Source organism: Hyperolius riggenbachi, chromosome 3, assembly GCF_040937935.1.
Source record: "Hyperolius riggenbachi isolate aHypRig1 chromosome 3, aHypRig1.pri, whole genome shotgun sequence".
Lineage (NCBI taxonomy): Eukaryota > Metazoa > Chordata > Amphibia > Anura > Hyperoliidae > Hyperolius > Hyperolius riggenbachi.
In genome coordinates this window covers 48,460,455-48,484,892 of record NC_090648.1, presented here as the reverse complement: position 1 = coordinate 48,484,892, position 24,438 = coordinate 48,460,455, and the positions used below count along the sequence as shown (strand labels likewise).

The following is a 24,438-nucleotide window of genomic DNA, read 5'->3' as shown; positions in this document are numbered from 1 at the left end:
AGATGCCCAAAGAACAAGCAGGAACTGAAGACAGGTGCAGTAGAGGCCTGGCAGAGGATGAAACCCAGCGCCTGGTGATGTCTATGCGTTCCAGACTTCAGTCTGTAATTGACTGCAAAGGATTTGCAACCAAGTATTACAAAGTGAAAGTTTGATTTAGGATGATTATTCTGTCCCATTACTTTTGGTCCCTTAAAGAGACACTGAGGCGAAAAAAAAAATATGATATAATGAATTGGTTGTGTACTATGAATAATTACTAGAAGATTAGCAGCAAAGAAAATATTCTCATATTTTTATTTTCAGGTATATAGTGTTTTTTCTAACATTGCATCATTCTCTAATATGTGCAGATTACACAACACTCAGCATTCAAAATGATTATTTCAGAGCAGTCTGTGAACCAATGACCTCTCCTTTGGCAGACAAAAAGAAAACAGTTGAGATAATAAAAGTCAGATAACAGCCCTCTCCACGACTTTGAAAGTCTTAGAGCTTAATGGCTTTTTTGCATAGAGATAACAACTGGAGTTTCTTAACTCTTACTGTACTAAAAACAATTAGACTGATGTGTCTGATCTTAATGTTTTATTTCTTAGCTGTACTACACATACAAATCATAATATCATATTTTTTTTTTCGCTTCAGTGTCTCTTTAACAAGTGGGAGGCACATATGCAAACTGATGTCATTCTTGCAACGTTCACCTGATTCGAATGTAAATACCCTCAAATTAAAGCTAATAGTCTGCAGTTAAAGCACAGTGTGTTTTGTTTCAATTCAAATCCACTGTGGTTGTGTATAGAGCCAGAAATATTAGAATTGTGTCGTTATCACAATATTTATGGACCTGGCTGTATAACATGCTGTCAGAAGAGAGGTGCCCTGCGAGGATGATGTTGGGGAGTGCATGGAGCCGCAGACTGACTGAGGAGCACATCCGCCAAAACAGGTGAGAACCTACTCTGCCGAATAAGCCTAAAGAAACTGTAGGGGTGAATAAGGATGCAATACATTTTACTTCCTGCTTGGTGGTTTTTATGTACAAATTGAATTGTGGGTATCTTTATCACTTAGAGGTATACTGTTGCAAATTTTACACTAAAGTTACTGAAAAAAGTAATGACAGCTGCAGATTGAAATTGAGAGGTAATATTAAAACCTTCATTAAAGCGGTATTAAACTCTGACATAATATTCAATAAAAATGTGTTTTCCTACTTTTTTTATATCCCATACAGTTATCCTATTTGCTTTTGAGCATAAGTATTATTATTCATTTACAAATTACAAGTTCCCAAAGTACAGTTTTATTTGCTCTGAAAGCTGTCATTGCATTTTATTCATAACTGGTGTATTTATATTGTAATGTACCCAGTAATGATTTCTGATCAGTGTATCTGTGCAGAAACTTCTTCTAATGTGTCCAGAACAGGGATGGACGTAGTCAGCCAACTATGCTACGCTGGAACTACGCGTAGTTTTACGCAATTACGCTTCGCCAAACTATGGCTTCAAAATCAAATATTCGGTTCGTATGCATTTCGTAGACTACGCATTAAAATACGCAATTACACATAGTGCTAAGCGTAGTGTATGCGGATGCTTATGCCCGTATGCAGAAAATTTTACGCATTAATTCTTATTTTTAAAGCTTATACTGGGAACTCTTCTATGCATACATTCCCTTTTCCAAAGCGTAAATTTGTAAGCATACAATCGCATGCGGAAAATTAGAAGCGAGTAACGCATTCGTAGTTCACTACGCAATACACAAGTTAACTGCGCATAGTGGGCATAAGCTATGTGTAGCGGTACTTCGCTACTCGTAAATTGGTAAGCATAGTTTTGAAACTTCACCTACGAACTACGATGTGTAGATGCAAACTACGATGCGTAAATTCGCACTGGCATAGTTTCTGCTCATCCCTACTCCAGTACTGTCAGGAAATGTTTACATTCCTCTCTGCTACAATTTAGTAAACACAAGATAATGTTATCATCAGTTTGGATGCAAATCTCCCTGCAGGGAGCTTGCTATTGAAAAAGTAAGTCCTGTGTTTTAACCCTTTGAATGTTGTTCTGCTTTAAAAAAAATGGTGGTAGTATTCCATATGCTGTAAATAATCTTTTAGAGCAAAGAAGAAATGCTGGATTTTTACCACTTTAATAAATAAAGATGTCAAATACTCTCCTGTAAATCTTACCTCCTTTTTTATGATTTGAATTGCTTGTGTGGAGCAGAATTTCTTTGACTTTGGCATTGATTTTCACCTACTAAATATCAAAGAACTTCCATATTTGCTCTTTTAGCACTTGTGATGTTTATAATAAATTCACAACCAAGGAGATAAAGAGAACGCACTGTCCACACAATAGAGATGTTCATTCACTTCTGCAGAATTGAAATGTCTGCATTTCCAATCGGAAATCGTCATGTCTAACTGAAATTTAGACATCGGAAACTGGAAATTGGATTTCTGTAGAAATTTGATTTACAGCAACTGGGCAATTTCAGCTCCATCACAGAACTCAGAATCATTGGACCAATCAGAGAGTACAGAATTTTTCTGTGAAAGTCAGATTGCTGCAGTAATTTTAAGACCAATGACAAGACCCGGATACTACTGAGTATTCCTGAGTCTTGTGATTGGTCTCAAATTGCCGTGGTATTCCGATTGCTGTGGTAAAATTCATTAATTCATTCATGCATCCTCTGATTGGTCCAATACTTCTGAGTTAACTTGGATTTAGCCAATCAGACAAAAATAAGACTTCTGAGAAAATCGGCAGAAATCAGAATTTTAGTGGAATCAGAACTCTGTATTTCCGACCATCGCTACCTTACAAGCTTACAATTTAAGGAGCCAAGAGATAGAACAAATAGGTAAAGTTAACCAATTTAGCCCGCAGGGATTTTTCACCTTATACATCAGAGCAATTTTCACCTCCCATTTATTCGCTAATAACTTTATCACTACTTATCACAATTTATTGATGTATTGTAATGATCGCTGCTGCAGCAGCTATTGCTGGAAGTAGTGCTGCAGCTCAGGCAGTTCTGATCTATTTCCATGCAAGCTGTATAGCTTTGTCTGTTTTTCCCTGCTGTCAGCTTGTGACTGATTATCATTCACCTGTGTGGGAATCTGCATGTCTGCTCCCATTGGATGACCTCAGTATAAAGATCTGCTTCCTGCAGGGTTTCCTTGGGTTTTCATAGCTTCAGCTTAAGCCTGTCTTGCTGTCGCTTTAGCCCCCGATCGTGTTTCTTGTTAAAGATACTTTGCTGGTCTTTGCATCATATATTGGTTCATTGCCAATATATATGCATACCAGCACGTTTATTATTTTCCTTGTATTTGTGTTACGTTAATACATCAGTGTCGCTGATGTATACGTACACGAACTGTTTATATCCTGTGGGCAGTTAGTCAGCTTTCCAGCACGTTTTGGTAGTTTGCGCGTACCGTGAACACCCGTGCTGAGCTAGTTATCCTGTTCTTGGTCCTGTTTGTGGATTGCGTTCATCTCTGCGAAGAGATAACGAATCCTTCTGAATCCTGTTCTGTTACCGTTTGTGGATTGCGTTCATCTCTGCGAAGAGATAACGAATCCTTCTGAATCCTGTTCTGTTACTGTTTGTGGATTGCGTTCATCTCTGCGAAGAGATAGCGAATCCTTCTGAGTCCTGTTCCCTGTGTTACTCCATTCCTAGTCAGCGTTCCTGCTTATGTCATATATCGGTTCATTGCCGATATATACATATGTTAGTCAGACGTTACAAATAGTTTCATTGATAGCTGTAATTGTAATACGCTAGGAAAACATACTTATTGTATATTTATCTGTGTTACGTTCATCTATCTTAATCCTGCTATTTTCTGACTATCCTGTCCTGTCTTTGTGAGGCACGCCATCGCCGCATCGCATTGGCTGCCTCATTCCAGTCTGTCTGGTTTTGGACGCTTGCTGTCGCTAAGTAGCCGCTAGCTAGCAAGCGTTCATTCTGACTACCTGTCCTGATCTCCTCAGTTCTGGTTTATGCGCTCAGCGCTACTTTGCGCTGAGACGTTATAACGAAAGCATTGTTTGTGGCTGTCAGATCTGCACTGGCTCTGTGCGCCACAATCTCCTATTGGAGTCAGTCCTCCCCTCCACTATACTAGGGATAGCCTGTTTTCTGGTGCTAGTGTGTGTACCTCCTCCACGCCAGTTCATGCGTTGCATGCTGACTGTGGAGAATACACCACCAAGCGTTACATTATGAAAACCCCATTACCAATCCCCATTGTGGGGGGGATTCCCAGAAAGTATGACACTGTTAATTATGGTTCCTGTTCCTTTAAGAAATTTGAAGAACTTAGCTCTGAAACAGAAAATGAGTTTTTCTCTGAATGTGCCAGGTTCCTGACCAATCCTGATCTCCAAGCGACTCCTGTTTCAACCTGGGCACTCCAACTAAGTTATATTTTGTTTAAAGGGGAATTATTCCAGTGGGCATTTGATGTTCTCAATCATTCCGATTTGAAAGATAGACCGCTGGAATTTCTAGCGTTTGTGATCCATAACTGGTTGCGCATAGATCCATTGCCTTTTCCTCTTAATGAACTCCTGGCAGCAGGCCAATCAGCTGCTCCTTCAATTGCTTGCAAGAATGAGCAGCAAGCAGAAAGTGTTACTGATAATTTTCCTGCAGCTTTGAATAAATCACCAAAAACCGCAAGGTCAAAGGCAAAACGCAAACGTTCTAAGAAACGTGTCCAATCTGCAGAATCGTTATCCTTAGCGACTGAGACCTATAATGAGATTCTGCCATTAACAGATAATGAAATGCAATTGTCTTTCAGGGGAGTTAAATGGACTTATGAAACTACTAATGAACTTTCCTCCCTGGCTAGGGAAAATAAAGATTTTTGTTTAAAAGAATTATCTGAGTATGATTATGATGAGATATTACAGAGTATTGAACAAATCAACTTATTTGTGAACCAAGGGAAGTTTGCATACACTACAGTTCAACACTTGCTACAGGTATTGGAAATTCTTAAGAATGAGGAATCTGCCAATCACCTGCTAATTAACCCTATACATGTGCCTGCCACAATCATATCTGCAAACCATGATCTGCCTGTTAAGTATGCATGGGATCCTCCATTCGAGAGGGGAGAGATGGAAGCCCTGGTCTGTGAATGGAAGAATGATTCAAGTTCATTTTGTCAATTTTACAGTGCAAAAAGTGAAATGGTATTGAACGCATGCATTAAGTCAGCCTATAACCTAATAGAGGCTGGTGTGTGTAGGTATGACTGTGTGGCTCCCTTGATTGATGTGTGGGAACTGATTTTGGATGATTTTTATGTGACTCCGAATTCGCAAATTTGGCGTTCTGACCCGCCTGCTTCAGCACCTTTGGCTGATTCAGCAGGTGATTCGGAGCTCTTTTTGTGTGAAATTGAAGTTCCTGCAATTCCACCCTGTACCATGGATAACTCAGTGTTACTTCCCAGTAAAACAGAAGCCACTGATACATTCTTAACCTTGCCCTGCGCAAATTTCTCAGCAGAGAATCCAGAGGTCCTGCTGACTTCCGAGTCCAACCTAGCCAGTACTCATGACTCTTTGTTTAGTGAAACAGACACCAGAAAAATCTTGCCTGTCTCTGCAAACACTTCTGCAGAAATTACCTGTGTTAATAAAGTTCAACTCCTGTCTGATCCAGCAGATGCCAATAGATGCACTACATCAGTTTCCGAGTCCCAGCAATCCTGTCTAGTAAACTCAGAACCCCAGCATCTGAATTTTCCAATTTTACAAATGAATGGTGATTCAGATGCGCAAACATTGTGTCTTGATCTTCCTGTTTCTACACCTCGCTCTAGTTTCGTGAATAGCTCAGAGCATCTGCTATGTGAACCTGAAATCGCAGAATTATTACCTTGTTCAGAAAATTTTCCAATAAATTTGCCCTGTACCATGAATTGTGCAGTAGATCTCTCCAATGAAACTCAGGTCACAGAATCATTATGCTGTCCAGCAGGTGCTTCCATGGTTTTGCCCTGCAATATGGACTGTTCAGTGATCCTGTCCAGTGAAGCTGTGGTCGCAGAGTCTTATGCTTCACCCAGTACTTTGGATACTTTAAACCCTCTAGCAGAGGAGGCTGAAGCACTGCTTACCTCAGTTGGTGTTGCAGTAATATTCACTTGTCTAGCAGCTGTTTTGGAATTACAGTCTGCTCTAATAAAACTTGATGAATTTCTGCCCAGCAAAGCAGAAGCCATTGAAATATTGTCCTCGTCAGCAAGTGTGTCAGATACCTTGCCCTGTACACAGTCTGATTTAACCAATGTTGAGTCCCTCTCCAGTGTTGTAACAGCCGAGGAACTCCAGCCCTGTCCTCTGAATGTTTCAGAAGTCTTGCCCTGTAACATGGATAATTCTGATTCTCTGGTCAAAATAATAGAAATCTCAGAATTTCAGTCCGGTCTGATGAGTGTTCCTGAAACCCAGCCCTGTATCCTGAAAGATTCTGGTTCTCTGGCCGCTGTGGCAGAGGTTCCAGAGTTCCCTTCCTGTCCAGGGAATTCCTCAGTTTTGCCTAGTCCAGTGGGGGCTGCTGCAATACTGACTTGTTCTGCAGCGCCTCATGAGCTCCAATCCAGTGTATTAAATGAGTCTCTGTCCAGTCCAGAGGTAGTTGTGGAGTCCCTGTCTGGTTCAGTGCATACATCAGAAGATTTGTCCTGTCTTGTTAGTGCCCCTGAATCTGATTTGTTACTGACTTTGCTGGAATCAGCGACATCTAAGTCTGATCCTGCATTCTCGTGTAAAAATCCAGTAGTTGCGAAGTCTAGTCATGATGATTTTTTTTTGGCCAGTCCTGGTTTTGGTCCTGTCTTGGCTGACCCTGAGGCTCACAGTTCCTTGACATGCCCAGAGGTTTCTCTTGTGCCAGTGTGCCCAGATGTTCTTTGTGTGCCAGAGTGCCCAAGTGTGTTTAAGGTGTTAGCGTGCTCTGATGCTTCCTTGGTGGGAACATGTTCTGATGTTGCCAGTCTGCCTGCATGCCCAGAGATGGTTCTGGTCCCTGAAAGCCCTGATACTGATGTTTGTCCTTGTGGCCCTGACTCGGGAATTGCCCTAGGTTCCATAGGGGTTCTTGATAGTTCTCCATGTGAGCCTAAAGGGCATTCTGACCTATGGGGATCTCTTTGGAGCTTCAAGGTGTTCTGGGAGGTCTCTGAGAAAACTTGTCCTGGTGCCTTGGACTGGTTCAACAGTGGGTTTTGTGTTGGTAAAGACAGTACCGGTGGGCATTGCAAAGGCTTTGGCGTTTCTGAACGGTTCCTGGAAGGCGGTGGGTATCGCTCAGGGAGTTTCGGAGGGCTTTCTTCTGGAAATCATGGTTCTGATGGGTGTCACACTGGGGCTTGTAGTACTGATGGGCATGGTTCTGTAGGTTCTGGTTCTGATGGGTCCAGTCTTGTGGGGACTGATTCTGGAATTCGGTCTTGCCGGGCTGTCCCGGTCATCATGAATTATCAGTCAGACTGTTTTGTTGGAAATTTCAGTTTTGAAAAGCGTCTGGAATCCACTTTTAAAGGCGGGGGTACTGTAATGATCGCTGCTGCAGCAGCTATTGCTGGAAGTAGTGCTGCAGCTCAGGCAGTTCTGATCTATTTCCATGCAAGCTGTATAGCTTTGTCTGTTTTTCCCTGCTGTCAGCTTGTGACTGATTATCATTCACCTGTGTGGGAATCTGCATGTCTGCTCCCATTGGATGACCTCAGTATAAAGATCTGCTTCCTGCAGGGTTTCCTTGGGTTTTCATAGCTTCAGCTTAAGCCTGTCTTGCTGTCGCTTTAGCCCCCGATCGTGTTTCTTGTTAAAGATACTTTGCTGGTCTTTGCATCATATATTGGTTCATTGCCAATATATATGCATACCAGCACGTTTATTATTTTCCTTGTATTTGTGTTACGTTAATACATCAGTGTCGCTGATGTATACGTACACGAACTGTTTATATCCTGTGGGCAGTTAGTCAGCTTTCCAGCACGTTTTGGTAGTTTGCGCGTACCGTGAACACCCGTGCTGAGCTAGTTATCCTGTTCTTGGTCCTGTTTGTGGATTGCGTTCATCTCTGCGAAGAGATAACGAATCCTTCTGAATCCTGTTCTGTTACCGTTTGTGGATTGCGTTCATCTCTGCGAAGAGATAACGAATCCTTCTGAATCCTGTTCTGTTACTGTTTGTGGATTGCGTTCATCTCTGCGAAGAGATAGCGAATCCTTCTGAGTCCTGTTCCCTGTGTTACTCCATTCCTAGTCAGCGTTCCTGCTTATGTCATATATCGGTTCATTGCCGATATATACATATGTTAGTCAGACGTTACAAATAGTTTCATTGATAGCTGTAATTGTAATACGCTAGGAAAACATACTTATTGTATATTTATCTGTGTTACGTTCATCTATCTTTATCCTGCTATTTTCTGACTGTCCTGTCCTGTCTTTGTGAGGCACGCCATCGCCGCATCGCATTGGCTGCCTCATTCCAGTCTGTCTGGTTTTGGACGCTTGCTGTCGCTAAGTAGCCGCTAGCTAGCAAGCGTTCATTCTGACTACCTGTCCTGATCTCCTCAGTTCTGGTTTATGCGCTCAGCGCTACTTTGCGCTGAGACGTTATAACGAAAGCATTGTTTGTGGCTGTCAGATCTGCACTGGCTCTGTGCGCCACAATCTCCTATTGGAGTCAGTCCTCCCCTCCACTATACTAGGGATAGCCTGTTTTCTGGTGCTAGTGTGTGTACCTCCTCCACGCCAGTTCATGCGTTGCATGCTGACTGTGGAGAATACACCACCAAGCGTTACATGTATATCTTGTTTTTTCCGCCACTAATTAGGCTTTCTTTGGGTGGTACATTTTGCTAAGAATTATTTTTTTATAAATGCATGTTACCAAGAGTAATAAGAAAAAAATGGAAAAAAATCATTATTTCTCAGATTTTGTTCATTATAGCTTTAAAATAATCCATGCTACCATAATTAAAACCTAGGGGAAAAAAATGTTTATTTATTTTTTAAAAATTACAATAATTATTTGCAAAAAAAAATAAACAACTGTGGGCGATCAAACCCCACCAACAGAGAGCTCTGTTGGTGGGGAGAAAAGGGGGGGGGGGGGGGAATCACTAGTGTGCTGTGTTGTGCGGCCCTGCAGCTTGGCCTTAAAACTGCAGTGGCCCATTTCACTAAAAATGGCCTGGTCCTCAAGAGGTTAATTAAGCCCTTCTGACCCATACAGGCTGGTATAGCCTGGATGGCTGAGGAAACTTGTGTAGGGTTCTGCCATGCTAGCCCTACCAACCCACACGGTATGTACAGGGCTCTGCAGGAGATGGGCAACAAAGTCTCCCCTTCTCCTCCCCTTCTCCCATATTTGGTGTCCAGGAGAAGCTAAGGGTTCATAAGTCCTGGGAGTTTAAGTTCGAGTTTGGCGGACCGCTTTAATAAGGGGACCCTCACATGCCTGGCCCCCTCCTGGAAAATAGGTGTAGAGGGTCTTTTTTGATCTTATACATGTTAAATGTTTAAAAAAAAGTGCACAAAGTTTGTCAAAAACAGAAAAAAAAATCCTTTTTGTATTGTGAATAAGTCATGGCAAACAGATCATGAGGGGTTGGAGCAAAAAAGTTTTACAAAACTCTGGTAGAATCAGCATAAAAATTCTAAGCAAATATCGAATTTCCTGAATTTTTAAATTGAAATGTAAATTTTCACAAACAGAATAATAGTCTGTATAGTGGAAATGTTGCCTAGAGTATGGTTTTATCCTTTTTTTTTTTTTTTTTTTTTTTAATTTAAGCATGTTTATGCCTATTACATGTTAATTTACCTCCTTGGTTTCTGTTATACAGATGACCAATTACTACATAACTAGGATCTCCTACTTTGAGGAAGTGAGCATACTGTCTATAAGGTAAGGAAATAAGTTGAAGATCTCAACTTTTGTTGAAAAGTCAAATAGTGTCAATTGCTGTTTTTCAGAATATTACATAGTGTTAGTGATATACAGTATTCTTTTATTTGACATAGCTGAGCCACGCAATGCCCCCCCCCCCCCTTCGCTCCCTCCCTCCCTCTGCAGAGTGGCGAGCGGAACATTACAGCAGAGGAAACTCACTGGCTTCCAACATGCCAGCGTTAATGTCTCTCTTCAGCAGCGTCCAGCTTCCTCTCCTTGACAACGGCGGCTCTCATCATGTGACGCACGCACGTCCGCGTCATATGACATGAGCCACTGTTGTTACATAAGCAGGGGAACCTGGGCGCTGCTGAAGAGAAAAGTTATTGCTCCTATGTCGGAAGCCGTTGAGTTTCCTCTGCTATAATGCTCCTGCAGGGGGTGGGAGGGAAGGGCTTTACTGGGCTTGGGCTGCCGTTCTGGACAAGGTCACCTCGGGTATGACTACCTGCAGCCCATCAGGGCGGGAGGGAATGGCTTTGCTGGGCTGGGGGCTGCCACTGGGGAACAAAATTGTAAGCCCTCCCCTAAAATAAGACCTGCCACATTATTTGGAGCTAAAATTAATATAAGACAGTGTCTTATTTTTGGGGAAACATGACACTAGATTTTAACATTTAATACATAGTTTATGTTATGTATATAGTGGGGTGTAGTACTTTATTAGCTGGGCCTATTTTTAACATTGAGTCTCAAGCACCCACAAAGGACACTAATCAGTCTTCAGACGATACGGATAGTCAAGACTCAACTGTATTACATTATTTTTCCTTCTACTCATGTCTATAGCAAAGGAAGTATTCGTGTTGATCATGAAGTGTACCTGAGGGTGGATTCCAAACACATTGCAGAGCAACAAGCAGAGGCTGCGGCAATAATACAGAAGGCTTTAAGGGAATCAAACTGCACAACGGACACTCTCTTTGCAGGTGAGTTTATCTCTCTCTTTATTTATAATAGTAATACTAGTAGTACCAGAAATTGTCCTGTTAGTACTATTTCAAATGTTACTGGTAGCAGTATTGGTAGTAGTAGCCTAGACTACTAGTAGTAGTAGTAGTAGTAGTAGTAGTAGTAGTAGTAGTAGTAGTAGTAGTAGTAGTAGTAGTAGTAGTAGTAGTAGTAGAAGCAGTAGGTGCAGTACACTCAGTAGTAATATTTAACAGCGGTAGTAGTGGCAGCAACAACAGCAGCAGCAGCAGTATTAGTAGTTGTATAGTATGAGTAGTAGAAGTATCAAAAGTAGAATTAGTAAAATGCAGGAGTAGTCACAGTAGGTGCAGTAGAATCAGTAGCAGCAATAGTAATACACTAGCAGCAGTAGTGGTACTAGTAGGTGTAGCAGTAGCAGTACTTGTGGTAGTAGAAGCAGTATAAGTAGTAGTGATAGTAGTAGCAGCAAATGTAATAGTAAGAATAGGAATAGCTGTCATAGCAGTAGTAAAAGTGATGGTAGTAGCAACAATACTACTAGTGACAGTAGTAGAAGTAGTAGTAGCAGGTAGCAGTAGCAGCAGTTATGATACAATAAGGTTTATTAGTGGTAGGTGACATAGATTTAGTAGTATTAGTATTGGTAGCAGTATTAGTAGTGGTGTAGGTAGTAGCAGTACTATCAGCAGTGATAGTATTATGTAACGTGTGCAAGTCAGTTTTACCGTCACCTCATAAATTAACTCCTATTTGTGGAATAACAACCCTAGTGCTTATAGGTACTCGACTGGTATTACACATTGAGATTCCCTTCTAGACATCGTCAATATCATGCTAATAATTCTGAGGTGTGGTAAGTTTTATGAAAAGTTTATGCAAATTCATACAGCTTGGAATGGGACCAATCAAATTCAATAGTTGCTGCATTTGATTGGTTGATTTTCAAGCTACATACATTTTACATTTTCACTTCCATAAATCAGCTCAGAATTATTAGCATCTCATTGACCACGCCCATTGTGTTTGATAAAGCCCAAATACTTCAGTTGCTATATAAATAAAATAACCCCCCCCCCCCCCCCCCAAAAAAAAAAAAAAACAGCTGAGCACATAGAATTTTTTTTTCTTTTCTTAAGTTAAATTGAAAGAAAATCAAGTAAATGTAAAACTTTAACTAAAAGCGTATCTTTTCTGTCACAGGAATTTTGTGCTTTAATACAAGCAGAGCAGCAGTCATTCAGCAAGTCATCGACATATCAGGTAACCACATAGTAACTCAGACCTCTGACTAACCAATGCTATTTCCAAAAGCTAACCTATACTAGCTATCCTCTTAAAGCAGAACTGAAGTATCTTTAAAAAAAAGATTTTCACTTACCTGGGGCATCTGCCAGCCCCTGCTACCAACCTGTGCCCACGCCGTTACCGAACGATCCTCCATTCCCCCGCTGCAGCTCACTCTCCCTTCTTCCAACGGTGTCCACTGCCCCTGCGTGGCACTGGTCGAGCACATCCTCGTTCATACTCCCATCGCCGGGAGCGTACTGCGTATGTGCAGTAGAGATTTCCTCTTACTGCTCCTGCAAAGGGCGTTCTATTTTGCTTTAATTATGCTTAAAGTCCCCCTGAGTTGGATATTTTTTAACATACATTTAATCCTGATTTAGGTGCAGTGTCACAGCACCATCTGCACCCTCCTGCGCCCCCCTGCGGTCCCTGCATTGCTCAGGTTCCCTGATATATGGTTCCCGATATCACTGTTTGTAACTGCACAATGTGCAGGAGAGCTGTGACTTGTGGGCTTAGGGAGATTGAGTTCAGAACAATAGTCCACTGATAGCTGTATCAGTGCCGAACTCAATCTCCCTAAGCCCACATAAGTCGCAGCTCTCCTGTACTGTGTGCTATTACACAATGATATTGGCAACCATCAGCAGGGAGTAAAGGGGGCGTTCCTATGGACAGAATAGGGGAGAGGAACTGCCACTCTCTCCCCTCCCCACCCATATACGATGTTCTGCTCAGTCGGAGATTATGGCTGAGCAGTTCGGGGGGCACAGGGGGCGCTGGAAGGTGCGTATGTTGCTGTGACATATGCTCCACACATAAATCAGGATCAAAAGTATGTTAAAATATATCTAGTTCAGGGGTACTTTAAACAACACCTGAAGTTATAGGGATATGGAGGCTACCACATTTATTTCCTTTTAACCTCCTGGGCGATAATCCCGAACTGAGCTCGGGGTAAGCCGCTGCGGAGGATTTCTCAGGCCCTGGTGGGTTGATTTGCATAATTTTTTTTTGTTACACGTAGCTAGCACTTTTCTAGCTGCGTGTATATACCGATCGCTGCCACTCCGCACTGATTTGCCGCTACCCGCCGTGCCGTGCCGCCGCACCCCTTCCCCCAGACCGCGTGCGCAGCCTGGCCAATCAGTGCCAGGCAGCGCTGAGGGGTGGATCGGGACTCCCTCTGACGTCACGACGTCGATGATGTCATCCCGATCGTCGCCATGTCGACGAAAGAAGCCAAACAGGAAATTCAGTTCTGAATGGGATTTCCTGTTTGCTCTGATCGCCGGAGGTGATCGGAAGGGGTGGGGGGATGCCGCTGCACAGCGGCTATCATGTAGCTAGTGCTAGGCTAGCTACATGATTTAACCTGCCTGGCGTTCTATTAAGATCGCCAGGCAGGCTGCGGGAGGGTTTTTTTTTAATAAAAAAAAAACTATTTCATGCAGCCAACTGAAAGTTGGCTGCATGAAAGCCCACTAGAGGGCGCTCCGGAGGCGATCTTCCGATCGCCTCCGGCGCCCAGAATAAACAAGGAAGGCCGCAATGAGCGGCCTTCCTTGTTTTGCTTATATCGTCGCCATAGCGACGAGCGGAGTGACGTCATCGACGTCAGCCGACGTCGTGACGTCAGCCGCCTCCGATCCAGCCCTTAGCGCTGGCCGGAACTTTTTGTTCCGGCTGCGCAGGGCTCAGGCGGCTAGGGGGGCCCTCTTTCGCCGCTGCTCGCGGCGAATCGCCGCAGAGCGGCGGCGATCAGGCAGCACACGCGGCTGGCAAAGTGCCGGCTGCGTGTGCTGCTTTTTATTTCAGCCAAATCGGCCCAGCAGGGCCTGAGCGGCAGCCTCCGGCGGTACTGGACGAGCTGAGCTCGTCCAGACCGCCCAGCAGGTTAAAAAAAAAAAAAAAAAAAAAAAAAAAAAAAAAGTGCTGCGCCGCCCCCTGGCGATATTATTGTATCGCCCAGGAGGTTAAACAATACCAGTTTCCTGGCAGTCCTGCTGATCTCTTTGTCTGAATCACTCACCTGAAACAAGCGTGCAGTTAAACTTGTCAGACTTCAGCACTGGTGATGGTCATCACGTCTAGTAAAGCTCAAAAAGAAGCATGTGATCAGTTTGGACAGGTGATAGATATGTAAGTCTCTGATTTGCCAGTAATGATCATGTGCTAAAGGAGGATGTGGTCACAGCAAATCAGAGCTTTGCAAATCTATCATCTGATCAAACAGATCACATGCTTCTGCGATCTTCTAGACATGGCCATCACTGTTCTGCGCCTGGTCTGTATGCTTGTTCAGGGTCTATGGCTAAAAGTATTCAACACAAAGAATCAGCAGCACGAATGCCAACCAACTGGCATTGTTTAAATCACAGACAAGACATTGCTTAACGAAACCATGATAACTCATAGCACGGCCATTTTTGCGTGCATTTTTGCGTTTGTGTGCAATCGTTAATTATCGTGCGCAGTCGCGAATTATATGCGATTGCGCGCAATAATTAGCTATTGTGCACAATAATTTGAACAAACGCAAAAATGCATGCGAATAGGGCTGTGATATGAGTTATCATGGCTTAGTGAATCAAGCCCCTAGAATGCACAGCTCAAAAAATTTATATACTGTGCACCAAGCAGTGGTGGTCAGGGCAGGTTTAACCCCCTGTCTTCATTCCTCTTCCTGTGTCACTGGGCGCATCATATCATATTTAATATGCGCCCGGTCAGACAGGAAGTGGAATGAAGATGGGCAAGCAGCTCCAGCACAGCACCCGAGACAGGTTCACTACAAATGCTGCTGTCGTGCTGGGGCCCCACTAGCGGTTATCTTTGTCAGTGTGGATACATTAGGGGGCAGGTTGGGGTTCTGGCAGCGTGGGGGTGGCGGCGCAATCACAGTGTTAAGACAAGAGGAAACTGGAGGCCCCAGCAGCGCTCGGGGCCTCTGGGGCAATTGCCCCCCTTGTCTTAATGCAAGCGCCCGCACCGGGGGTGGGAGTGACTAAACCATAAAGCACCATGAATGAGTTTGAAAATAAATAAAATAGGTAGCGCTCACCAATATATGAAAAAGAAAACTTTATTGATACATACTTTAAATGTGTAAAAAGAGCAAAACTCCCCTTAACTTACCACCAGCTTCTGACCCTACTAAAATCAAGGTACACAAGGTACACAACCTGTTTATGCATACAAATGGGACCCGTTTCACACACCACCAGCCATTCACAAACCCCACTCTGACAGTGGCCACCAGAACTTGCACAATGGGGATAGTGGCAGGGGCAAACCCATGATTTTTAAGGGGGGGGGGATTCCTGAAAGGTCTTCCTCAGAAGATCTATAGCAAGGAAAGAAAGGTCTCAGCGCTGTGAGCTGCAGGAAGCCTGCAGATATTCTGGTGTCTCAGCTTGTGCCTATCCCCAGAGGCTACACAGGCCCTGGTCTGGGGGGGGGGGGATTCTGGGCAGCTGTAATCCCCCCCCCCTTGCATTTGCCTATGAGTGGTATCCACAGGCCATAGTATACAAAGACAGGGTCACTGCAGCACTGTAAAGGCTAATTAGACTTGCAGCTGGGAGGAGACAACCACATCTGAACTGATAGTTCTAACCACTCCTGGATCGGAGCACAGTTCTCACCACTCGGTCAGAGTACAGTCTGAACATGTGGGAGCATGCACAAGCGCCCACAAGCGCCTACACAGTATGAAGCGGCCCATCTTCGGGAATACTCAACCTCCTGAAGCCCCCCATGGTGGCAGATTTGAACGGGGGTGACACCGCTGGAACAAGGGGACCGTTAGAGGAACGGGAAGGCTCTTTAGGACCCAGAACTTTTTGTTTTTGAGGTTGTTTTATTTATTTATTTATCTATTTATGTTTTATATATTTAGTTATATTTTAGTTTCAGATTTGCTTTAAAGAGAATCTGTATTGTTAAAATCGCACAAAAGTAAACATACCAGTGCGTTAGGGGACATCTCCTATTACCCTCTGTCACAATTTCGCCGCTCCTCGCCGCATTAAAAGTGGTTAAAAACAGTTTTAAAAGGTTTGTTTATAAACAAACAAAATGGCCACCAAAACAGGAAGTAGGTTATAGAAAATACATAGAAAATACATCCATACACAAGCAGGCTGTATACACCCTTCCTTTTGTATCTCAAGAGATCATTGTGTGTTTCTTTCCCCCTTCTGCTCTCATGCACTGAAGTTTCAGGCTGCTCTTTTCTTCTTGCAAACAGCTTTGCACTTGTCTGTAATCCTCAGTATGTGAAAGCCCAGCCAGCTCAGAGGAGGATTTATCCAGCTTGTAAAAGATAAGAGAGAAGAGAGAATCTGCCATAATCTAAATAACACACAGGCAGTGTGCAGAGAGGGGGGAGATTCATCACAGAACCACAACACTGAAGAACTTGGCAGCCTTCCAGACACAGGCCGACAAGTCTGACGGGAAAGATACATTGATTTATTACAGAGACTGTGATAGTACAAAGTGCTGCAGTAAGCCAGAACACATTAGAATAGCTTTTGGAACTTGTAGGATGATAAAAAACAGGATGCAATTTTTGTTACGGAGTCTCTTTAAGGGGCTTCAGATCTCTTCATGAACTGATCGGCAATGGTTTATAACTGAAATATGGATAAAGAAATAGCTGTTTAGCATATTTATAAATATAAGTCTCATTTTAGAAATACTATTATACAGTAACATGCCTGTGGGAAGGTGATAGAGGGAAACTGATATGGTCATTTAAGTTGCGTTTTAGCTTCATTACTAGAATTACAAGTCATTTTATTAGCACATTTCATTTGCAGGTCTTTGCTCTACATCAGATGTCATTCCAGAAGAATTCCGTCAATATTTTTATGGTGTTATCATTCCTCCCAGTGACTTCTTGTGCGTGAGCAACTGCAGCCAAGCCAACCAGTATGTCCTGAACTGTAACCATGGCCAATGTCTGGTCAACAAGAAAGGACCCAGCTGCTAGTAAGTCCTACGGTAACCTGTTAGATTTCCTTCTACTCATCGACAGGCTTCCACAATTAACGTACAGCTTAGCAGTGTTGCTCGGATACCCCTTAAGCAAGGATCCAAATGCCGCCGTTTTTATTGGGGCCGCATCCGGATCAACCGTGATTGTTATGCATAACCGTCATGACCCGTCTTTTCTGCGACTACGCACGGCTATCATACACGGCCGTGATCCGGATACTTTTATGAGTACCTGTATGCCCGCATGCGTAAAAATGTACGTGTGGAAAGAGGGAAGATACTTTATGCGTACATACATGTCCGCATGCGTAAAAATGTATGTGTCTAAAGAGATAGTGTATGCGTCCTTATTTTCCTGTATGCGTAACAATGCGCTTGGATGTGATCCGGATACTGTATGCGTGCATATATACACGTATGCCTACCCTCCTGTGATTGGTTGCTCTAGCCTGCGTCAGGGGCCTCTGATTGGCCCAGTGACATATTTTGAAAAAATCCGCAATCATGGCCGCATCACAGCCGCATCACAGGTGTGATTACGGGCCGTGACCCGTATTTTTTACGCATGCCGTGATCCGGATTTGACGCGATGCCGTGATCCATGCGGATCACGGCATACGTATCACGGCCTTCGTGTTGCGTACAAATGGCCGTGAATCACGCGTACCCGTGATCACGACCATCTGTGATAGCAACACTGCAGCTTAGCCTACATCCATATTGGCCTTTGTGTTGTGTTCACTATGACAGCAGGAATGCAATGCAATGGATCAAGCAGCTTTTAGGCCAGTCCATCTCCTCATGGGAGATTGTCAGGGTTTTCTTTGTTTTCAACAGCATTTCCTGAATAGCATAGCAGTTTAACTGCCAAAATAGTAAGATACCAGCCAGCCTCCCTACTCACTTGCACCCTATATTGTCAGCTAGACTTTGCAACTGCTGTTCAGGAAATGCTGTTGAAAACAAAGAAAACCCTGAGAATCCCCCACGAGGAAATGGACTGGCTCAAAACCTGTCGGTTCTGTCAGATTTTAACTGCCTACTTTTTTTTCGCGACAGTGGCCCTGTAACACACATTTTTAGCGGTAACACACTGCATGCAGTGCATTACTATGCTATAGCCCATTATACTGCAATGCTCCCACCACACTTTTAATGTTGCATAGGTGGTACATTGCAGTACGGTAAGCTCCTAATGTATTGCTTTAGGTGGCAAATAAGCCTAGAACCAGCCCTGGGTAAGCTGCGCTACAAAGCGGACATTACACTGCACAGTAAGGTACCACTGGGATTATGGTCTTAATTATTTTAATATTTTCACTCTATATGCATACAATGTAATCACATTGTGTTGTGATGTGATTTTATTGTCTGTAACAATGCAACAAAATGCAGTATGAAAGTACCCTGACAGATTATGAGCAGCATGGTGGTGTAGTGGCTAGCTTACTTGCTTTCCAGCGCTGGGTCCCTGGTTTGAATCCCAGACAGAGCACTATCTGCATGGAGCTTGTATGTTCTCTTCGTGTCTGTGTGGGTTTCCTCTGGGCACTCCCGTTTACTTCAACATCTCAAAAACATAAAGATAAGTTAATTGGCTTCCCCTAAAATTGTCCCTAGACTATGAAACATACACTATATGGCACACATGGGATGGAGTAGATTGTGAACCCCTCTGAGGGACACTTAAAGAGACTCTGAAGCGAGAATAAATCTCGCTTCAGAGCTCATCAAACCGCCGCTATCCCGCGGCTAAACGGGGGTCCCTTCACCCCCAAACCCACCCCCGCACACCTTGGTCGCAAACTTGGTCGTGATTTATTTCTTCCTGGAGGCAGGGCTAACGGCTGCAGCCCTGCCTCCAGTCGCGTCTATCAGCGGCGCATCGCCGCCTCTCCCCCGCCCCTCTCAGTGAAGGAAGACTGAGAGGGGCGGGGGAGAGGCGGAGATACGCGCTGACAGACGTGCGTGGGGCAGGGCTGCGGCGGTTAGCCCTGCCTCTATGCGGAAGAGGGGATGCGCTGCACGGAGAGGGATTTGGGGGTGAAAGGACCCCCGTTTAGCGGCGCGATAGCGGCGGTTTAGCAGGGGCACACATGCCCCTGCTATCTATGAGGTCTGAAGCGAGATTTATTCTCGCTTCAGACTCTCTTTAAGTGACCAGACAATATATATTCTGTACAGTGCTGCGGAAGATGTCAGTGCTATATACATAGTATTCGTTTTTGAGGTCCTATAGCATAGAAACTTAGTTTTTGAGGCCTGTTTAACCACAAAATCCTATCTGGATGACTGGATGAAGGCACTCAGAGACCGCCATATGGGAGGTTGAACTGCCTGACAAGTAAGCAGTAGAATCTACCATGTAAAAAAGACCTTAGAGATAGCTAAATATTGTTGACAGGCCAGAGTACACCTGTAGTTGGGAAAATACCATCAAAATACGTATTTTAGCTCATGCAATGACATTCAGGGTCAAGCTCACTGATAACATTGAATTTGAGAGCATTAGGAAACTTTAAAGATGATGACATTGTAGAAAAAAACATCTGCATCATACCACATTGCAATATACAGTCGTGTATGCAACATTATGAAAGCTGATTTAATTTTATTTTTACATTTTTTCTTCAAGCTGTCAGACCTCCAACCAATACTGGTATACAGGATTCCATTGCCAGACGGCCATTAGTAAACCGGGGGTCTATGGTGGAGTGGCTGCTGGTCTGGCTGTACTTCTCCTCCTTTTCCTATTGCTGTTGTTCCTTTTGTGTCGGAGGAGATTGTCTGATAAGCACAGGTGAGTATCAATACCAATTATGTTGATGCAAAAAAGGAAAGTACGCTGTATCATGTGCACTGGAAGGCACACTCTATAAGACTATTATTATTATCATTATCTTTATTAAGGTGCCCACATATTACTCCATGCTGGAGGGCAATATATAGAGTAACAGACAGGGTTAATAGACCGCATTAGATCAAGAGTACAAGGTAATGTAGCCCAGGAGAATGGCAAGAGCATGAGACGATACTCTTGAAGCCAATTAAGTGAGGGTCTTAGAGACAAAGTAAGGGCCAGTGCACACCAAGAACCTCTAGCAGCTCTGCAAAATGCTAGAGGTTTTTCAAGTAGATTTCAGAGCGATTCTAGACATGTTTAGAGAGGTTTTCTAAACATGCCTAGCGTTTTTTGGAGTGTTTATGAGTAGCAGATTACAAATATTGTTACAGTAAAGCTGTTACTGAACAGCTTCTGTAACAAAAACGCCTGGAAAACTGCTTTGATCTAGCGTTTTTCAGAGCGGTTTTCCACTTTCCTATACTTTAACATTGAGGCAGAAACGCCTCACAAAATCTAAAAAATGCTGCAGCCCCCGAGTTTGCGTTTGTGGGAAAAACAAACCACTCTGGTGTGCACCTGCCCATTCACTTTCAATAGCCAATAGCCCTGCGAGCGTTTAAAAAAAAAAATGCTCCAGAACTTCTCTGGTGTGCACCAGCCCTAATACCACCATCAGTCAGAAAATGGATTCATATAAAATGTGGCCTTAGGGCTCTTTCACACTAGAGCCCCTTTTCTGCGTTTCAATGCAAAGTTGATACTTTGCATTAACCAAGGTAAAATGAAAGTCTATAGACTTTCATTTTACCTTTCACACCCGACGCTGCGTTTCGGTGTGTTGCGGTTCAATGCACCTGGGAGCGTTGAACCGCCGGGAGCCAGGGTTTTCCTGTCAGGTTCAATTAATAGCTACCACCGCTGATTGTGTTGCACCGACAACGAGCCACAGGCTACTCAACAAGTGCAGGAGAATGGCTCCTGCACGCGTTGTCTAATGTGAAAGAGGCCTTAGGCAAGATAGCAGTTTTATTCCTCACCCTTGATGGTCACCTATTTTTTTAAAAATAAGATTTGGTGGGGGCTGGCATCTACCAGGCCTCTAGACTCTCTCCAGGCCCTAGGCAACTGCCCAGGTTTGACTTCAGTCAGTCCATAGGATAGATGCATGATCAAGTAGACAACATAAGGCGGGAAGGGGGGGGGGGGGGCGGGGTTGCTGGACCCTACGAACGGCTTACAACCTGAAGGGAGGGTATAAGGACACGCTCAATAGGGGACAAATTAATGGGTGTATTAGCAGCAGTAGGTTAACATCTTTGTTTCACTGGTTTTGTGGACTTTCAGGAGCATGCTCAGAATCTTGTACTAAGCAGGATGCAAAGGTGAAGACAGCTCCGCTGGGTGCTGGTCCTTTAAAAATTCTATGTTGCAAAGATGCAGTCATTTAAAAAACAAAAACAAAAACAGCATGCCTTGCAAGAGCAAAAAGTCAGCGGCCTGGGCCAACCAGCAACATAATCTTGCCCACCCCCCGCTTTATGGCCGGACAGAGACCACCGTAGTGGCCACTGGCCAGTTGTTCCAGACCTCCTCCTCTCCTTACTTAAGTGCACTGAGCACTGTTATCTTTACCTAATCCATGCTGCCTCTGGTTTCCTCTTCCTCTGGGCATTTGCGCAATCTTTGCTGCCCTCCTGAGGCTCCTAATGTCATGACACACATCGGGAGCCAGAGGATGCTGTCAGCAGAGAGCATATGCCTGAAGGAAGAGGACACCCAATACAATTTTAGACTAGGTAAATAAGTTGACCCTAATGGTGCACTATGGGGGCGAACCGAACTTCTGGAAAAGTTTGCCTTACATGGCGAACACGAACCACCAGAAGTTCGCCTGGAACCGTTCGCCGGCGAACCGTTCGGGCCATCTCTAACAGTAAATACAGTCCATAGAAAAATCATATTTGGCATGTTACTGATGTTAAAATCAAATAGTTTAGAAGATTTTTAAAATCATATGTATTTCCACATTTTCTTCAGATAACATTTTTTTGTACTACAAAACACCGCTCATTCCGGCTATTAACATGGTTATCTATTGCAGCACCAAAACTACAGTGATGGATACTTAGAAGCGAACCTGCGCTGAATCAGCACGAATAATGGTGGAGGGAGTGATTAGGGTTAGGCATCGATTAGGGGGTCAGTTAGAGTAAGGCATTTCGTGGCAGGGGATTGTTTAAGGTTTCACATTGTTTGTGGGTCAGGTAGGGTTATGCATCGGTTGGGGGTTGGCTAGGGTTGGACATTTTTCGGCAGGATCAGTAGATGGAGGGCTTGTGTGAAAACTGGATTAGGTTCAACGTGCTTATGAACATTCACGTTGAACGTAATAAATACACAGAATCTTCTTCTAGCTTGTACCACAAATGACCACTAGGTGGTAATGTTTGCATAATAAATGTTTAATGCTTGTGACAATGGCAATACAGCAGATACATTCCATAGCATTTTTTTGTAAGGTTAGAAAAATCATATTTGACATGTTACTGATGTTAAAATTAAATAGTCTAGAAGATTTTTTAAATCATGTGTATTTCCACATGTTCTTCAGATAACATTTTTCTTTGTACTATAGTAAAGTGCAGGTATAGCATATTTACTCAAATATAGTTTTTCCTTCTACCCTACTGCATCACTAGTCAACATTGAAAAAAAAAAAAGCATAGTAGTTTGAACACAGCCATACAGTAGGTACCCATATTAAGATTAATGATTAGCGGTGTAATACTCACCGGGTCCGTGACTCTCAGCACCTCCAGGCAGGTGTCTCTACGCGTGCGCGCGGAGGAACGCTGAGTCTTGTAGTTCCTTTCAAAACAAGATGGCGCACGGCATTGCGCGGTGTGCGTGCATGCGCTGGGCGCGGGTTGTGCGCGCGCACGACGTTGTGCACTGCGCATGCGCAGGCTTGAATTCTGGCGCCAGATTCAATTGCCACCAGTATTTAAGCAACACTGCCCTTCACTGCAGTGCTGCTTGTTCTGGCAGTTTGGCTAGTTTTCCTAGTGTGATACCTTGCTTATATCTGATCTCCTGTTGTGACCCGGCCTGTGTACTCGACCATCCTTGAACTCCGCCTGCCCTGACCTTCAGCTTGTGACATCGATCAACCTTGAACTCCGCCTGCCCTGACCCTTGGCTTGTACTGTGGAATACGTTTCTTCGCAAGAGCCCTTCACTCAGCAGTATCCTCCTGTTCTCTGAACCACTGTGGAGCTTCTTCCAGCGCAACCTGGTGGGCACTAGGCAACGAAGTCCGGCATCCCCATTAGGGGGGTGTTCCAGCATCTCCACTAGGGAGGTGTTGGTGAAGACCCGTGGTCACTTAGACTCTGTGTTGGAGTGGTTCTATATCAGTGGTGAGGTCAACAGTCTTCTGACCCGTAACAGCGGTTTTAGGTGGAAATTTGGGTGATAAAATTGCATCCAAATTTCAACTTAGCTTCCGGCACACAAATTTCCACTTTTTCACTGCTCATTGTGGCTATTAGCATAGTCATCTATTGCAGCACCAAAACTACAGTGATGGATATTTAGAAGCGAACCTGCGCTGAATCAGCACGGATAATGGTAGAGGGAGTGATTAGGGTTAGGCATCGATTAGGGGTCAGTTAGAGTAAGGCATTTTGTGGCCGGGGATTGGTTAAGGTTTCACATTGTTTGGGGGTCAGTTAGGGTTATGCATCGGTTGGGGGGTTGGCTAGGGTTGGACATTTTGCGGCAGGAGGATTGGTTAATGGTTAGGGTTAGGGATCAGTAGATGGAGGGCTCGTGTGAAAACTGGATTAGGTTAGGTGTTAGTAAAATATCCTTCGTTTTGACTGATATTTTACTATCAGAATTAAGTAGTGGACTGTCAGTAATACAGTATGTTTTTATATCTACTGCCTTTTAAATAAATTTTATCTAAATAATAAACGGGTTACGCTTAGATATTGCCATTTTTGTTTTCCTATATAAATTCCTGAAACTTTACCTCCATACGGATGTCCACTGGATCTTCACGACGTCTGATGTTCCCTGAACGTTATCTGTGACCTGAGCCATTTTACAACCTTATAATGTGGGTTGTTGGGAGTTAGTAATACAGTATTGGTGGATAATTGGTAATTTTACAGATATTCGAGTGACTTTCTCCAGCACCCAAATTACCATGGCATCCCTTTTGATTGTACACCAACAGAGGGTGTCATGACGTATCTTATCTCTGAATAATAGAAGTGAGCAACAATTTTTCCAAAATGTTAATTCACAATTACTGGGGATAAACAGTCTAGAAAA

The 24,438-nt window shown here is 43.7% G+C and overlaps 1 protein-coding gene across 1 annotated transcript in view; it reads left to right on the top strand.

Moving 5' to 3' along the window:
• The window catches only part of LOC137560951 (mucin-17-like), a 72,248-nt gene that overhangs the window by 43,250 nt on the left and 4,560 nt on the right, over positions 1-24,438 (top strand). Inside the window, exons 5-9 of the mRNA XM_068272139.1 lie at positions 9,922-9,983; positions 10,818-10,957; positions 12,162-12,221; positions 17,075-17,246; positions 19,888-20,052. Coding sequence (XP_068128240.1) covers positions 9,922-9,983; positions 10,818-10,957; positions 12,162-12,221; positions 17,075-17,246; positions 19,888-20,052 — 599 coding nt within the window. The remainder of the gene's footprint in view (positions 1-9,921; positions 9,984-10,817; positions 10,958-12,161; positions 12,222-17,074; positions 17,247-19,887; positions 20,053-24,438) is intronic.